This window comes from Battus philenor, unplaced genomic scaffold (genome assembly GCF_028537555.1).
Source record: "Battus philenor isolate CCGP_79_NKW_IND1 unplaced genomic scaffold, ilBatPhil1.0.hap1 SCAF_20, whole genome shotgun sequence".
Lineage (NCBI taxonomy): Eukaryota > Metazoa > Arthropoda > Insecta > Lepidoptera > Papilionidae > Battus > Battus philenor.
The window spans coordinates 2,511,025-2,530,199 of record NW_027181683.1 but is presented as its reverse complement, the minus strand read 5'-3'; the positions used below and the strand labels follow the sequence as shown (position 1 = coordinate 2,530,199).

General features: G+C 35.1%; 1 protein-coding gene across 2 annotated transcripts; it reads left to right on the top strand.

The window, feature by feature from the left end:
• Positions 1-273: 273 nt before the first annotated feature.
• On the top strand, positions 274-18,985 carry MFS16 (major facilitator superfamily transporter 16). 2 transcript variants are annotated; one of them, XM_068765646.1, is made up of 14 exons: positions 274-683; positions 6,106-6,275; positions 7,396-7,476; positions 8,169-8,302; positions 9,173-9,305; positions 9,569-9,720; positions 10,402-10,461; positions 11,115-11,159; positions 12,422-12,608; positions 14,837-14,985; positions 15,446-15,569; positions 16,019-16,096; positions 16,956-17,067; positions 17,216-18,985. In XM_068765646.1, the coding sequence occupies exons 1-14, from the start codon at positions 529-531 to the stop codon at positions 17,289-17,291; spliced, it is 1,656 nt and encodes a 551-aa protein (XP_068621747.1). In that variant the 5' UTR covers positions 274-528; the 3' UTR covers positions 17,292-18,985. The 2 variants fall into 2 exon arrangements, with proteins under 2 accessions (XP_068621747.1, XP_068621748.1); XM_068765647.1 differs by lacking the exon at positions 11,115-11,159.
• The last annotated feature ends 190 nt before the right edge of the window (positions 18,986-19,175 follow it).

The window sequence follows — 19,175 nt, the reverse complement described above, 5'->3', positions numbered from 1 at the left end:
ATTGCTGCAATGATATTAATAAACAGCGGAAAAAATATAAAATGTTTGTCAAAGTTTAAATACCAATTTAAATACAACTATATATTCAACAATCAATAAGCTGCATGAGTAAAATTTTTGATAAAAAACAAAAGAAAATATTACAACACAAAAAATTCACTTCATGGCTAAATCACTGGAAGCCAATGCAAGAATCTATAAAAATCTTCACTTTACCTTGTATTGCAAAGTGCCCTAACTTTTTATTTTAGTGACATTGACTTTAAACTGACATCGACAGCAGACGTGTCATTAAATTACAAGGCCGAAATGAATTTTGAATAAAATATAATTTTACAAATTAATTAATTGTCTACCGTTAATGAATAGTTACTTAAATGTGTGAATGGCGTGATTTATTTTCAAAATACTAATAAGTTAGAATGTTTTAAAAAAGAATAAAACGGTTTGATACATTCTTTGCGACTGTAAACAAAGCCTTTTTAAAATAATAACAATGTACGTGGTGTTTATGTGGTGCGAGCGTGCATGAGGTGCATAGTTTTGGAATTATTCAGGACCTCGATGCGAAGGAAATTATTTAAGATGACCGGAGTAAGCCGAGATGCGCCCTTGGGGATACAATGTATACAAAGGCTGAGTGCGTGGCTCTGTCCACGGATGCAAATCAACAGGCTACGGTGGTAAGTCCAAATTTATCTTCCTCCTTCTTGCAACGTTTCCTTTACTTCTGAAGATCGCGGCTGCCCTTGAAAAGTTTGTCGCGCACTGTGTCGCGCCTCCTGTGCCGATCTTCGGCGGCATGAATTGCTTCGGTCACTGTGGCATTTAGCATTGTTTGGACCTGATTGGACTAGCGCATATAACAGCGGCTTCGTGGTTGCCACCCATCTGCTATTCCTGTGATCAAAAATTTTTCCAAGTTGTCACCACTTTTTCTGGCTATGTAACCGGACACAAACATCCTGACGCTTATAGTAAAATTGCGATGGGACATTCCAATTTCCATCAGTACTGATGTGCTGGTTCTACAAGCACTTGACTCAAGTCAAATGTTTTAAATATTAAATTTTGATTTTTCTCTATATTTGATGTGTTGGCAACTGATTTTGCTTACAAAGCATGAAATTTTCTTACTTATAATAAATAATCTTTAACTTTGTTTTGATGGGAAAAAACTTGTAATTTTAATTTTTATGTTAATAAAAAAAAGTTCAAATTGAATTCTTAGACCATACAGCTGTTGTTTTATCAGTCTTGATTTATTCTCGCTTATCACATTGTGAAATAGTATTAGGCCACATTGAAACTACATTGTTGATTATTATTATTGTGTTCTAGTTATTAAAGGCTTATTACTCTTAGTGTCCAAAATGTACATTTACAATATTTTACTGTATGTATAAATTAGCTTAAATAAAGTTTCTTTACATTTATAGCATGTTCAATGAACTTGTACACTTTGTTTGTTTTATTGTGAATTTTTAAAATATTACATTTTCCATTTATTATCTATAGGAAGAGTAAAGTGATGAAGATTAATTGTAATTTATATATGCATAAAATAACTAGTTAATCATTGCTAAATAAACAGGTTAGCCAATACAGATAATATTTTAACATTTACTGTTGAAGTATAATTTACTTTTCATGAGTTCTTAGTTTCTGTTCTTATTGATTTGATTCTTTTATGATTATATTATGCATTAATTATATACTGCTTTGTTAGAGTTTTGTATTTTAATCATCATTGCAGCTGCAGGATGTCCACTGCTGCACAGAAGCCTCTCCTATAAATTACAATGTAGTTTTAATTTTATATTCCCGAAGCTATAAATGCTTTTCAGCATGAATAGTCACAGGCAGGCCCTAGGTGTTGGATGTTGAATCTTGTTTATTATTGTTGTTGATTTGAACTGTACCAAATAAGTAGTGATATTTTGAGATTTAGCAGTGTTATATGGTTTTAGATTTGATTATATTATTTATGGGTATTCATGTCAATAGATGCCAAGCAGCCTTCTGTATTGATATTTGAGTTTGTTATATAATTACAATAGCCTTGCAAACCATTTCTAGTAGAAAACAATTTAATTTAGGTTTTCAATTTAATGGTAGGGGCATTGTAACACACCAAGAGGTGCATTGTTCACAGGATGCAGACTTCTTTGTTGTTTATGAGTCAGCTATATTTCCTATAAAGGAATATAGGTGTTACTTTTATATTATGTGTGTTGTAAATTCGAAATATAACTTTAACAAATAACAAAACATGCCAATATGTAACCATTTATTTTTTAGTATATCTCCAAAATGATTAGTTAAGTTTTTAGTGTTCCTTGCATTTATTTCTTTATTGATCTGATTATTGCACTGTTTAAAGCCAGTTGTAATTTTTGAAGTGTAGGCATTTAAGCAGAGCAAGTGCATTATATCTTTTGTTGACATCTATCACAAACTCAGATGTAATGCTTCAAACCTAAGAAGAACAAGCAAACTAAACTTGGCAAGACTATGTATTTGTTTTTTTAAAAATAAACTACTGTTATGTTTCTACATTTTTTGTCTCAGGATATGCTGACTTATACTTTATTGCTATTATATGTATATAGTTAACATTTATTAAGGTCCAGCTGTAAATTGTGTTTGTGATCATCAGTTGTAAGTCTGTTCTACCTTAAGGAAACAATGGATCTGAAAACATAACTCTTTTAAATTGCCCATTTTTATCATTATCATTTTAACCATAAGGTGCCCACTGCTTTACATGGGTCTCCCCAAGGAATTTAGATAGGAATGATGTAAATGGATACTGCATCCAGCATCTTCCAAGAATCTTAACAAGGTTGTCTGTTCATCTTGTGGGTGGACCAGACCTGTGCTGCACCATATTAAAAAAATCTTCTTTCTTTTTCTTAATTGTTTCCTCATGACTGAGGGTTACGGCATGACAGTCACTATTGCAATTTTTCGCCAGAGTTTTCTCGTAAAGTTTTATGAAGAAGTTGAATGCTTTTATATCTCTGTCATTCCAGCAAGTAGGTGACCATTCTCTCGCCCCTTAACCTTCTTCACTGCCAAAAACTAGAAGCTTCTCTAGATATTTAGAACTCGACATTGCAATGTGGCCGAAGTACTTAAGGATTCTATGCAAAAAAACGGATTGCCCATACTTTTTTTAAAGAGTGTTTAGAATAAAAAATTAGTTGGAGAAGCTGTCTGTGGGATAATATGGCGCCAACACTACATCTATACAAATAAATAAAATTTGAGTGTCTATTTGCAAAATTGAAATAATAGCTTTTTACTGTATGTTTATATATGTATACTAATGTAAATTAGGCTATTTTTATTTTAGAAAAAATCTTCTATGAATAAGTATAAATATATTTTAAAAAAGTTGTTACAATCTTTCAAATGAAACCAGCCAGGGGTACAGCTAGTTATGAATATGTCTATTATTTTGTGGTAATTTAATGTGAAAAAAAAAATTTATACAACTTCAATAATGCACCATTTACACATACCTTTATTATTTGTAGCCTACAATATTGTTATGCTAATTTGTATGGCTTAAAAGCTGACTCACAGAATGAGTCAAGTTTCATTGACGCGTTTGAATATCGGATTTTATCTCTCCATGTTATTGTTATCAAACCATTTGGTATTATAGTCATATGTAGGTATAAATTAATTTACATTGATATTTATTAATATTTTTGTAAAATTAAAAGTAACTTTACCTTGTTTTTATGGTATATCGCCTCCTTTCATTATCATAACTTTTGCAACCATAAGAAAAATAAAAAATTTAGAATGAATATTAAAAACTAGTTTGACACTTAATAATATTATAACTTTTTTATATTTCAAGTTGATAGCTACTTGACTATTTGCTAATACCATATATAATCTTAAATGTTTATTTTCTTTATTTAGTTTAAATGTAAGAAATACAAATACACATGTTGAATAACATATATTTGATTTCCGATTCTTGTTTAAATCCAATTAAGTACATAAATTCAAGAAGTACAGTTAAAGTAATTTTTATATAATATGCTTATGGATTTCAATTTAATAATTGAAATCCATAAGCAGGGTAGGGTTGCTATGTAGTGTTAGTCTATTGGATTGGTCATCTATCACCCGATCCGTCAACAGAAATATTCATTCGCGCGTGTCGATCTGTGGGTCCTAAATACTTGAACTTGTTTTTTTATTTCTCAAACATTTTTTAAATACTCTGTGCTTGTAATTACTTATATAATCATTTTGACAAATAGTATTTAAATATATATTTATACAGGTTGTTTGAAAATAGGTGTAAAAGCAATTTTATAGTGGTATCAAACATTATAAATAATGTTCAGTACCCGGCGATAAATATTGCTTTTTAAATATTCTATAACGTTTAATACCATAATTAGAAGTTTTATTCTGAAATATTTATTTGCAAAAAAGACAAAAAACTTTTTATTATGGTTTTCAAAATGCCAGTATCGTCGACGGATGTATAAAAAAACTCTCTGTCAAATACCAACGAGACTTTGTCCAAGAAAGTCAGCTGTTTTGTGGATAAATAAATTTTCTGCTCGCCATTGTGTACGGACCGGACGCGGTGTGTAAACACCTTTACAAAGGCGACAGCCAGACTCGTCTTCCCTCGCGTAGAGAAAATACAATATGAAATATTTTTATTAATATAATAATCTTTTTTAATCAACGTTCAAATAAAGGCTTCTCTAGAGTGTTTAATTTCTCTTTCTTTTTTACCTAATTATAAACTAGGAGAAAGCATTTTTAGTTTAGTTACGTAAAAACTTTTATCACTGTGACATCACTTTTACTTTCTTGGTTTTTACAACTGAAACCAAACATCCTGTATATTTCGGAGACTTACAATCGCGTTCAATTTATGACTCGTGTATACAATCCGCTATTAGGTTTCTGATCAAAAATATACGTATTTAACATGAAATACGAAAGCACAATAAAGTAAAAATAATTGTTTTAATCGCATTCTAATTAAATTATGAACATTTAAAGATTAAAATTTAAACAAAATTGATATAGAATAATCGTAATTAAAACATGTCTCGCTTTGTCGGCATTTCGTGCGAAAAACGAAGTCATTATCAACAAAGGAAAATTTGAATTGAGTTTTGTGCGTATACACCTTTTTACGTACGTCTGTTATAATATTTTATGTATAATTGTTCTTATCTGAATTTTATGAGTGCTAAAGGAATGCCAATTGCGTGCAACTTATCTTTTAATCCTGATAGACAATTTCATGCATCTTAGAATATATTTTATTAATTTATATCAAAGCCATCAAACTTTTTTTATACTCTGTGTTTGTAATTACTTATAGAATCATGTAGCGACGATGACGGTGTGCAGTGTACGTGGCTTGTCTTACTGTCGTCACGTCGTCTGGTAACTTGGTCCGAAGACACACAAGTCACTAGAAATATAGAATATAGAAAAAAAATATAGAAACAACCACGCCTTTTTTTAAACGAGAACTTTTTACGCATTATTATAAAGTCTTTTTTTCTTGTACACCTCTATCTAGTTTCGGACAGGGCTTCACATTTTTTCACAGCTAGATTTTATTTTATTCGTAGTCAGTCTGATTTGAGCGTGAGAGAGGGAAATCGGGGTTTTCTATATATACACATGTAAATATATATATACAGGATGTCCGGTAATGAATGGATAACCTTGAAATGTCTTATAGTACAACTTATGTCCGTTTTGAAAAAAATACGAAACATAATATATCACAAGTAGTACCTTTGACATATTTTTTTTAAAGAAAAGTCGATTTTTTTCTATCTTATTTTACTGTCTTGAACACTATGACCAAAAATGAATGATTTCTATTGGTTTTTTGTTATTTTATTATTATACACTAACTGTGCTAATAGATAAACAGTATGAATAGCTTTTGCAGTTTTTATTAAAAAAAATTCGCAAATTAATTTATTTCTGAAAAAATATTATTTAAGCGAAGTTCAAACCTCTTGGGTATGAAAAAAATGTATGAATCTATATAAGGGGTAAGAACGGGTATTCAAAAGGTACGTTGTCTTACAGGTATCAAGTAACCGTCCTAGTCTTAACTTACTTCACATACATGACGTATCACTTGACGCGGAAGCCGATATCGGTGGTGAAGAGCGTGCTGCACCAGAACTGCAGCGCGCTGCCTCCGCCGCCGGGCGTGGACCCCACCGACCACCAGTGGTGCAACTGGCCGCCATTCAGTAAGTAGAGGGTAGGCAGACGACAATGTAACAATGTGATGATGTCGAATGCTAGCCTCTCTCTTTGAATATTAAAAGACTATTGTTTTCCGATAAGAATCGCAAATGTTCGGATAATTAGCTAAACGAAACACATGAAGTACGTAATTCGCATATTAAAATGTTCAAATTTCGCTGCTACTCGAATTATTATTTTTAACATTTTGTAATATTGCTTGCCAATTTTAATTTCCAGTGGTTATTTTAGATAGAGAAAAATATAATATGCGAAATTTTTATATCAAAATAAAATTTTACTTTGTTGCTAGTCCAACGATAGAGATATGATTTGTGATGGTATCTCTCGAGTTAGATTCCCGCAATACAAAGTTATATAACTCAAACTTTGTGCATTAAATTATTACAGGAAAGTAATGTCGTTTCTATCGACATATTTTACAGAAAAACCTATTGATTTCTTTCGCTCTGGTATTGAAAATTTGTATACTAGACGGCAAAAGATATATTCACCTTCGTTATCAACAGATAACGAAGGTGAATATATTGTTGATCGGAAATAAAAACTTGTTAAAAAAGTAATCGTGGGAATTGAACTTAAGAAAGCGATATTAGTTTCCGGTCCCTCTAATATATAGGAATGCCACTGCACATAAGTTTTCAGAGGATGGGCGGCAGCGTCTTCTATACCATAATACCACACGATCGCCAACTCGCCTGCCAATCATAGCCATTAAGGTATTTCCCCCATAGATATCTTTGGCGGAGGCTTTTATTCCTGCAGTGGGCGTCTATGGGCTTAAACGACGACGATATAGTGGAGAAGAATATTTACCTAATTTGAGGCAAAAAGTCACGACTCTAGGCATAACAGATACATTATATCAGTTATCGAGTATTTTAAAAAAAATCATAAATTCGAGAAAGTTTAAATATAGAACAAATGCCGTGGCACATGACATAGTATTGTTTTCAATTCTAGTCTTCGTTATACCATTTTTTTTTGTTTTGTCATGGGTTCATTATTCTTTATTTGAATTGGTTACGTTTATTTTTATTTAATACCTTTTTTGATGCAAATTTATAAATTTAGTTTTATTTTAAAATACATATTATATTACAGACACGGATGACGCGAATACTCTTCTTGGAGCACTAGACTCGGCTTTTCTGTTCTCCTACGCGGGCGCCATGTTTATTTCTGGTAAGTACTTTATAAATAAAATTTTTACATATATTTTTGAAAGAAGTAAACATACGAATTATCGTACGTGAATGTGTATTGTCGGTAGTTTAAAATAAGAATAGATCTGTGTAATTTAAAATAGATCGGCAAATGTATTTTTAAACAAGAAATTCGACAAATTTGCGATTCACAAAGTATAATCAATTTTGATATTGTGCTTAAGGTACGTGAAAGGTTTTTAAGAACGTAAAAATAGACTAATTCCTGAGAATATAATAAAACACTTCTTAAGATGTAATCAAACAAAAACTGTTGTGTACCATAAAAAAACAAATTAAAGTATTCATTATTAACAAATTGTTGCATATAAGAAATAGAACACTATTTTCGTAAGGTTTTTTTAAGTGACTGGTTTTTATTATTACATTAAATCAAAAAATATATTGGTCGCTTTAAAACAGTTTATATATTTTTGTAATATTGCATCGCGAAAGGCCTATAATTTTTCACAATATGATTTCTGTTTGTGTGTGATCGGTGTTATTTTGTAATAATAAGACATGTATATGGAACATTCTAGAAAAACGCACACATCTCTGAAGCTATTCCGTACGATTATAATTTACTTCTCTTTATCAAAACTAAATTTGATTTTTCTTAGTTATCAGTTCGTATTGATTATAAGAGTATTAAGAAAATGAATTAAACAGGCATGGTGGCGGAGCGCGTGGACCTGCGGTACTTTCTATCGCTAGGGATGCTGGTGTCCGCCATCTTCTGCTACCTCTTCGGACTTGGCCACACCCTGGGCATTCACTCTATCTCCTTCTACTTGTTGATGCAGGTAAATGTCTTTAAGCATTTGTTTTTTGAGACAGTATCACGTTAATTCATCACCATTTCAATCGTATAGCGTCCATTTTAGATGGGCACCTCATAGATTTCCTATGGGACTGGTTGATAGCGTCAATGTTCGTCTTCCGACCACCTATACAAGGTTGGTAGACGAATGGCAGAATCTATTTAGCAGTCATATACTACTGTGAAACAAAAAGTAAAGTGAAATTGTCGTTTGAAATTCCCGGGCATTTGGAAGGTAGGTAATTTATTTTTCCTGGCTTTGCAGGACTGTCTATAATATTTGCCAAGTGTCTATTTGTCAATGGTTGGAATATCATGACAGGAATATTATAGGAATATGTATAATTAAACTTTAAGCTTTTTTTTCATCTATATATCCAATCACTTGGTTTAAAGTAATCTCTCTGAAATATATTATTTATTTATTTTTTCTATTGAAATACTACAGGTCTATAACTTCTGGCAGTACAGTCTGCAGGGGCAGGTTGTTGACAATTATTAGGTATAATACGACAATCTTAATTTTGAAAAAGCCTTTTCTTACTATTTTATCATTACATTGTTGATTATTTTTGAAACTATTGATTTTTGAATACGTTATCTCCTTAAAAACTTTAACACTTATAATCAATCTTCCCATATATATCCCATATGTATGTATGTATGTATATGTATATATCTGGACTTGGAAGCCATACTGGCGTTGTTAAACTTTGTTTTACTTAATACTATATTACAATTGCTAATTATATGCTAAGACGCCTTAAAGTAAATAAATATATATTTAAACAACGTTCAGGTATTGTACAGGTTGTATCGATTTAATTTAGATCCAGAATATTTGTCTTTCCAGGCAGGGGCCGGTGTAGCCCAAACTACCGGCTGGCCTGGCACCGTTGCCACGGTTGGCAAATGGTTCGGCAACAGTAAAAAGGGATTGATCTTTGGCATCTGGAACTCTCACACATCGCTTGGAAATATTTTAGGTGAGTATACTTTATATAAAACTCTTTTGTGGGTAACTGTACGTGGTGTAATATCATTGTACAATCACGTAGTAAATCTATAAAAATATTAAACACACAAAAAAAACAGTTCATTGTAAGTTTGTATTAAGTTGCGTTTGGAATCCTCGTAGATATAAGTTGGTGGATGCCATATAGTGAAGTTCTGAAATGTAATTAGACTAAGTAATTGGCCTAAGTGTGTAATGAAATGAATGAATATATGTTCATACTTTCATATACAGGTACGGTCCTTGCGGCGGAGTTTGTTGAAGCCGATTGGGCGCTATCGTTCTTTTACCCAGCGTTGGGCATGGGATTAATGGGCACGCTCGTTTGGCTGTTCCTGCCTTCCGAGCCCAGACAAGTGGGCTTGGTCTTACCTTCTCGACCAGAGGTGAGTAGGACGAAATGTTTTTTTTAGATGACGGAGCAAAAGTCTAGGCCGCTCTGAAATAGTTACGGTACAGTCGAAAAAACAATTGCTTCGATCATTTTACTCATCATGTCAGCCTATAGACTGCCACTGCAACACAGGCCTCCACCGAAGGTTGCCCAAATGATTGGTCAATTTAAAATTTAAGTTTAATCAGAATTATTATTATTATTAAATAAATTGTTATATATTTCTTTGACGGGCCAATAATTTATGGCGGTACAAAATCTGAAGGGACTGATAGTAAACAATAAAATTTAATTTGATTGAATTTTGAAAACATTTCTTGCTATATTATCATTACTTTAATTATTATTTCTTAAGTCTATTTATAACTAACCATCAGACTAGACACCGCTGGATATTTTTAGCCAAATAGGAGGAGAAAAATAAGTTTGGAATAACCTAACCTAACCCTGGGTGGGTTAGGTTAGGTTCACATATAAGTGTCCAGAGGATAAGCAGTAGCGTTCTCTGTATACCATAATACCACACTGCTATTGCCAACCCACCTACCAATCATGACAATTATGGTATACCCCCCCCCCCCCCCCATAGATACCTTTTTGGGGGAAGCCTATCCCTCGCAGTGGGCGTCGACACTTCGTTTAATTTTTTTTAATACGTACTCTCTTGCTGCAGTCTAGGCAGTCACGACGAACAGAAGATGAGGAACCTTCGCAAGTCATCGTGGGAGACCAGGTGCGTGACAAGTATAAAATGTACTAACATTTTTTTAAAATTTCGTAAATGTCTTTTTAATAATAAAATGTTGTCATGCTTTCGTAATAACTTCTTTTTTGGAATTGTGTTTCTATGAACAAAACTTTCTAATCTCCTTTTATATTAATTTATTTAACATATAATTACTGGAAAAGTAAAAATTTGTTCATGTGTTTTGATATTTACATACTTATTGCTGGTACAAAAATAATCGCAATGTAGTATTTGAAAATTTTTTTTCGTGATACCATAAATAAATGTCGAATTATAAAGAGAAATGATGACATCAGCTGAAAAAATATATTTAATAAAAATATTATCAAGTTGGAGTGAACAAGAAGTTTACAAAAAAAAAGTTTCATTGACCGAATAATTTAAAAAGATGATAAAAATTTGAAATGAAAATCTTTTAAAATTAAGTTCGTTCTCAAAATAAATCCAATACTTCGTTAGTACACATGACACACAAGACACTTGTACTAACAATATGAGCTATATAAAATGAAAAATAAATGTACATTCGACATCAAATATTCGATAAATAAACTTGAATAACATGCGCATGACGCACGCAATGAAACCGCACAATAACAGCACGGAATCCGCACAGTAACCGCCCGTAACCTCCGCAGGCGGCGAGCCTTCGCCCCAACCGCCACTCAGCGAACGCTCCACCGGTAAGACTACCCTACATTACTCTTACGCTTATCTTCCTACCCGCAATACCTGCTTTTGTGCTTTTATCGCATTTTTTTAAGGAACGATATGTATTCTAAAAATGTAGAGACAATTTACAACACCACAATCCAAAACCAATCGGTAGAATGATCCAGAAGTTAGGTAGCTTGGAACTCCATACTGCTCCAGGCACAGTACACCTGCTCATTGATTTTACAGAACTGTAGGTGATCCAGGTGCTTCTGCAAACTTACGGACGACTACTATAATCTTGTGTTTCCCTCAAAGAGTGGGATATCTTGTCCACCAAAGAAATCCTCCCCTTCCGTCTCCCCAAATCCCAGGACAGGCACATAGTAACTGTCCTGGAAGGAAAAGATGAAAGGCCCCGTGTATTGGAAAGCATTGCCCTCATAAGCTCAGAGAACGGAGGTTTTAATGGAAAGAAATCTCATTTTACCTTGTCTTTATCCGTACAAGGTAAATCGCGCGTCTTAAAAAATTGCTGCTAAATCTTACCAGAGATAACTGCTGGCTTTTCAAAGGTTACTGCACATAGGAACTGAATGAACTAGAATAAAGTTGATGAGGTAAGAAAAGAACTAATACATAGCTACTTCCGCTATGTAGTAATAGTCGTGCAATAAAGTGCACCGCCCGCCAGCCCGCTGATAAACGCGCATGCGGCAAACAATGCGAATTACATAACTACCACCGTTAATTCACTCAACGCGTGTTTCACCCCTCCACGGGGCATCCTCAGGAGAAATGTTACACCGATTAGTGCCAAACACCGAGTGATGAGGGTTCGATAGTAATTGAATGGAGACATGATTGGGATCGATAAGGGCTTTAATACGTAGGAATCCCATAAAATCCTGTTCACCCTTGTCGTTTGAACGGTACATAACCGTTTCTTCTCCTCTGTGGTCAGGGTAACTTGTGCGTCTCTGAAAGATCTCTCCTCTTAACAAAAAAAAATCAAAGTTAATAATTGCATCACAAGCGCAGAGGAAAGTGATTTTAATTGGTAGGAATCTCATCAAAATCATGTTCTTCTCATGGAGGGTTAGGTAACTTGTGCAAAATGAAGTTCCAAAAGATTCCGGCGTCCTGAACAGAAATGAAGGTAAGAAGCATAAGTAGGCTAGCGTGTTAGGTTGGTGTGTTAGCTTGGCTTGCACTATCCCCGCGCCTGGCGAGCCCCGCGACTGCTGTTTGCGCCGGAGACAGTGATGAAGCATTGGCACACGTTGACCAGCCTGAGTGTGGCGAGGCGGACGAGAGAACGGCGCTGTTGCAGCGGCCGGGCCCGCGCGCCGGTGCTGTCTCCATGTCGCGCGCGCTGGCCATCCCCGGCGTGCTGGAGTTCTCCTTCTCGCTATTCTTCGCGAAGCTCGTCAGCTACACCTTCCTCTACTGGCTGCCGCTCTACATCAACACCTCCAGTGAGTTGCACCAATATATTCAAAGCATAGGTTAAAGAGAGAAGGCAAGATTCGATGCACATTATTATAATACACATAATGCAGGACAGGGGCGAGCAACACGCGGCCCGTTAAACATGTTTATGCGGCCCGCCAAGCATTTATAATATTGAATTTATTATATCTGGCCTATCATTGGCGAATATAAAGCTCAACGAATCCGCTGGCTTGGTCCCAAGACCCACTTTGGGTCACTGAGCCAGCGGAGTAGTAGTAGTAGTGTATCTGGCCTAAAATAAATTATAATAAAATTGCGGTAGATGCTAAACCAAAAAAAATAATAATAACCACCGATCAAAACTGACTGATGCACAATTAGTAAGTTGCCTATGTATTATATATACGCATGTATGTCAAATTTATATATGAAATATTCAATTCTATTTGTGTTTTCTTTCTTCTCTCTCTCTCTCTCTCTCTATATATATATATATATAACAGGTTGTCAAATATCTCCCTTCCGCTTTTTTGCTCTTTATTCAATGCTTTATAAAAAGTGTTACAGTGATCGGATTTAGTTCAAATATGCGCCGTTTTGTTCGATAATCTGTTTCCATCTAGACGGCAACTTCATAATACCTCCCTCGTAGAAGCCCCCCTCCTTATTTGCGAAGAACTCGGACAGCCACTTTTCACAAACCTCTTTTAAGTTCAACTTTACACCACCAAGGGCATTCGCCATGGACAGGAACAGGTGGTAATCACTTGGCGCTATGTCCGGGCTATATGGTGGATGTGATAAAACCTCCCATCCGAGCTCCCGTAGCTTCTGACGAGTCATCAACGAAGTGTGTGGTCTGGCGTTGTCCTGGTGGAACACTACACCCTTCCTGTTGGCCAATTCTGGACGCCTCTGGTCGATCGCCTGCTTCAAGCGGTCCAGTTGTTCGCAGTAGATGGTAGAATTAAGCGTCTGGCCATATGGGAGCAGCTCATAGTGGATGATTCCCTTCCAATCCCACCAAACACACAGCAAAACCTTCCTAGCCGTCAATCACGGCTTGGCCACTGTTTGGGACGATTCACCGGCCTTCGACCACAACCGTTTTCGCTTGATATTGTCGTATGTGATCCATTTTTCGTCGCCAGTCACCATCGGCTTCAAGAATGGGTCGAGTTCGTTCCGTTTCAGCAGCATATCGCAGGCGTTGATTCGGTCCAGAAGGTTTTTTTGCGTCAAATCATGCGGCACCCAAACATCAAGCTTTTTTTTTTGTATCCAGCCTTCTGCAGATGGTTTAAAATGGTTTGGTGACTAACTCCCATCTCCTGGGCGATGTCACGAGATGCCACATGCCGGTCTAACTCGATGTAGTCCATGATTTGATCGGTATTTGTCGTCACAGGTCTTCCGCCGGCTGGCTTATCCATGGTGTCGTTTTCGCCGGCTCTGAATCGTCGAAACCATTCCTCCGCGGTTCGAAGTGATAGAGTATCATCCCCCAAAACACCATTAATCTCACGGAACGTTTCTCTAGCGGATTTGCCTTTAACGAAGGAAAACTTTAAAATAGCGCGAATTTCGGCGTTAGTGAACTCCATGTTTACACGTCTATAACTGTTGAACGCAATATCCAAACTAATCATGCATAGCGTCGTTTTGTAGGTTATGTTAAGACCTTTCAAATTATGTATAGTATTGCCAGATACGAGCTCTGTAGCGCTTTGTACATAGCCGCGAAATTCAAAAGACAAAAAGGCGGAAGGGAGATATTTGACAACCTTTTATATATATATATATATATTTAAATTTGTGTATTTTATCATCCTAATTTGTGTTTTCTTTCTTCTCTCTCTCTCTATATATATATATATACATATATATATATATATATATATATTTATTTATTTAAATTTGTGTATTTTATTATCCTAATTTTTAGTAAAAAATTGTAAATTATTATTTAGTGTTACATTATGTGCGGCCCGCTAAAAACATTGAAAATTTAAATTTGTCCGTCGTTTAAAAGGTTGCTCACCCCCGGTGTATGAGATTACATACTAACTCTTTAAATTAGATTGAGCTGTGTAGGCAAACATTTATTGTTGATTTGATTTCTATTTTCGAGAATTAACCACATGTTGCGGTCGCCTGTCATTGAAACTGCGATTAGTACTGTATTTTTTAATCGTTTTATATGTAACATTGAGAAACATACTAGCATCCTGTAATATATAAAACCTTGCAGCGTCGCTAACTCCGAAGCAGTCGGGTGAGTTGTCGACCGCTTTCGACGTGGGCGGCGTTGTGGGCGCCATGTTGGCCGGCCTGTTCGCGGACTGCGTCGGTTGTCCGGCTCTCGTGTGCGCTGCCTTCTACGCGCTCTCGGCTCCCGTCGTGAGTACACGCACACACTCACACAAAAAAAATTATAATGAAACCTCTTTTAATTATTTTTTTTGGGATTTTGTGATTATTAAGTGTTAATAAATAACCGACAGCCTTGGGCTGGCTAGAGGTATTAGATAGACCTTTCACATAGCTGATGTGATGATGAGATAGCAGATATTAAAGTAAAATGCAAAAGAAACCGTTACATTGTCTTTACTACCGTTACTGTCTTTACACGCAAACACATACACACACGCACACAAAAAAAAACCTATTTTAATTTTTTTTTTGGTATTTGGTGATTATTAAGTGTTAAAATAACCGACAGCCCTGGGCAGGGAAGAGGCATTAGATAGACCTTTCACATAGGTTGACGTGATGATGAGATAGCAGATATTAAAGTAAAATGCAAAGAAACCGTTACATCGTCTTCATGCGAATGACGTCAAGTTTTGTTTGTCCACAGCTTCTAGCATACCAATCATGGGGTGCGACGTCGTACGCGCTGAATGTGGCGCTGCTGGTACTGGGCGGTGTGCTGGTGAACGGACCTTACGCGCTCATCACCACCGCCGTGAGCACAGATCTAGGTGAGACCTGACAGACGTGATGATCTCATTCCTTTACAGCTATACCATCGTCATCGACAAACATCCTTCGCAAACATTTTTCTCCAGGCTGTTTTATTTTGTAAAAGTTTTAAGGAGTCGTACAAGGTGATGTTTACGTTTCTGTAACTGCGTCAGCCCGGTGAGTAGATGACCATCTTCTAGCCCTTTTACCCTCCACAGACTATAAGCTTCAAGGTACAATAGCTTCGGTAAAATTTCTACCGCTCCGGTATAGAAATTTGTATCCTTAGAGGGCAAAGGTTGTTGATAACGAAGGTGAATATATTGTTGATCAGAAATAAAAACTTGTTAAAAATGTAGTCGTCTGAACTTAACTTAAGAAAGCGACATTACTCTCCGGTGCCCCTAATAATAGTCCACTCATTGAGTATTGTGATTACAATAGGTATTGAAACAACTTGTTTCAGGCACCCACAGCAGCCTCGCCGGTGATTCGCAGGCGCTGGCCACGGTGACCGCCATCATCGACGGCACCGGCAGCATCGGTGAGATGAACACACAAATTAATCGATTTTTTTTATTGTTATATCAGATTTAGCAAGGTTCTATTTTTAAATCATCAGAAATATTAAAACTCAAAATATATATTGATATGTTTATTTAAACGCGTAACATAGAGGAAACTTAATGCCTTGAAGCATTTTTTTTAACTTTAAACATTAACTTACATAAACGTTACCAAAAATAAGTTACAAAAAATTCCTAAATATTAGACATAAATATAAACATATATTCTAATAATAATAAGAAAAAAAAGCCTTCCTTACCTGTCGGCTCAAGGTTAAAGATGTTAGCAGATATAGAAAAATATTACTAAAAATTACTGATTATATCATAAATTTAAATCAGAAAATGTTTTTTGTAAATTAACTGTTTTTAAAATTTACTTCTTGATTTTTCGACATCGATACCAGGAATGAGAGATATGTTGAATAGACGAGTCCCACCGCTGGTATTGAAAAATTTTCGACGATAGCTTAGATAAAAAATACAGTTTATTATAAATTACAGTTTATTATAACATTAGGTGAACTTAATGCGTATCTATATCAGTTTTTAATGTAAAACACTCATCACAAGTGTTTTAAAGAGCAAGACGGGCTCATTGTTGCGGCAGGTAAAAGTCGTCTGTGCTCTTTCACGCGTGACCTTCGATTATACCGAAATTGTCTCACTCTTCACTTCAAATTGTCTTTCACTCCTCTCCGTTCTTTTCATTTCAAACATCACATCATTTTCATCATCTTCTGCAGCAGAACGTTAAGTTCCAGCGGTCATTTTGTTCTGCACGCTATGTGGCTTGCCCACCGCCCCTAATACCAGCTGTACGGGATATGATTGCAGGCGCCGCGATCGGGCCGATGTTGGCAGGCGTGGTCTCGTCTTCCGGCACATGGTCGCATGTCTTCTATATGCTCATCGCCTGCGACTTCCTCGCGCTCTGCCTGCTTCTAAGGTACCATTTCTTTTATATTATTTATTGCTCTATTGTTTTTCCTTTCTAGACTCTGTGGGCGCAGATAAGGCTTCAGTGTAATTCATGTCATGTTATATCATGTTGCTTCATGCTATTTCATGTCTACTAATGTTTTCAAACTTCACAGGATAGTAAAATCAGAAATATCGAAGCTACGACAGGAGAGGAGGCTGGCCTCGCCCCGGGTCGTCAGGATAGAGTGACGCGGCTCGTCCAGTATTGTGTTCGTTGTTCCAAGTATATCATTAGTACGGTGAAATTGATAAAATGACATGCGAGATTAAAGCCATTGGTGCTATCAAATATATATTTATTTTCAATCACCGCGTTCCTAATTTTACGTATTTTTTTATCTTTTTTTTTGTATAATAGACAATTTGTTGAGGATAAATTTCATAGACAATTATTAGTGTTAATACGTATTGACCGTGAATATGATGCTTTATTGTAATTATTATTATTATTAACGTGTTTTAATAGATAATTACCAACCAATACGTTTGTGTTTAAAATTCTACAAGTATATAACAGATTGCTTTGTAGAACGTAACTTGCTGTAGTGCTACCGAAACTGCTGTACCGCGCCTTTGGTATTTGCGCCGAGAAGGGGGCAATATTAGCCGCTTCATTCCGTCAGTTTTTAACGCTCGTGCTCTTTTATCTTCATCTCCCACCTAACCGCACGGTATAGCCGTTTCGGTAGCATTCGTTGGATCTCTCAAAACCATTTCCTCTCTCATGGTCCCTTATTTACGCCCGATGGCAAAAAATATACAGGACTGTAATTTGGAGGGTCGATCATCGTAAGAGATCTAATGTTGGGACGTATTGCCTGTAATATAAGGTTGGCTTAATATGAAAAGAACTTTTGTAACTAAAAAATGCCGGAATAATAAGTTTGATTTTCTCATAACAGCATTCGCAATTGTTTAATACATGTTTTCAATATTAAATTTTAACTTTGTGCAGCTGTTTCGGTAGCACTAAAACCACCACATTGATTACCTAAGCTGTGTTATCTCTAAAAGGATCTCTCGAAATCATTCCTTTCCTTATGGTCCTTTAGTAATGCCTAAGAGCAAAAAACATTATTGACTCTGATTTGGAAGGACTATCATAGTAAGAGATCTAATATTGAGATGTATTGCCTAAAATATGTGTTGGCTTAATATGGAATGAACTTTTGTAATGAAAAAATCAAGGAATTTAAAATTTAATGTAAATTCTTTTTAGTTGGCAATTATTGAAGTTACAAAACATGTTTCCATTGAGAAAATATTTATCTGTAAATTCACGACTCTTTGAATCAGGCAAATATGTATTTAGTTATGCTATGTTTGATAATGGCACTTAGTTTTCTTAGACCATGAACCATTCCGGCAATCATATGCATTTGTTAAAAAATATTCAAGATATCATATTTTTTGTTACCGCAACATAGTTTTACATGTAAAGTCTATTACGGTATATTTGTTTATTTTAGTATACATTTTTTGATTTAACCATTTATTATTTTTAGAAAAGTTTTATATACAAATGGATTTTCAGACTTAGTTTCATTGAATAACATTCTGGCTTGCGGTATATCGTTCACATTTTTTTTGTGATTATGTTAATAGCACAAGCTATATTTGTCTTCACGTTAACTTGTTTAAATAAGGCTCTATCACTGCCAAAATTAATTTAAAAACATCTATATCGATTGTAACATACGCATTATATGTAGAGAAAATTTTGTCTCATGACTAATTTCAATATGGCGTTTCCCGCCAATTTATCCTCCAAACTTTCTACCCTCATTAGATAAATTAGTATCGATGTTAGTATTTGTGAGTCGGTGTGACCGACTGTAATTGGAATGTATTATGTAATGTACAAAATGACGTAAAAAGGTATTAAAACGTGAAATTTTATGACTGTTTTTATTAATCCTCTACTGTTAGATATAAATGCTGCTCATTCATTCTTCCAACTGAATTCAAAACTAAAACTTCGTTGAAAATTAAATATGACTATATGGAATAACCTTATGTAGTCTTGCAATTGGTCACTGACTAATTACGGCTGTAATGATGATGATAAGACTA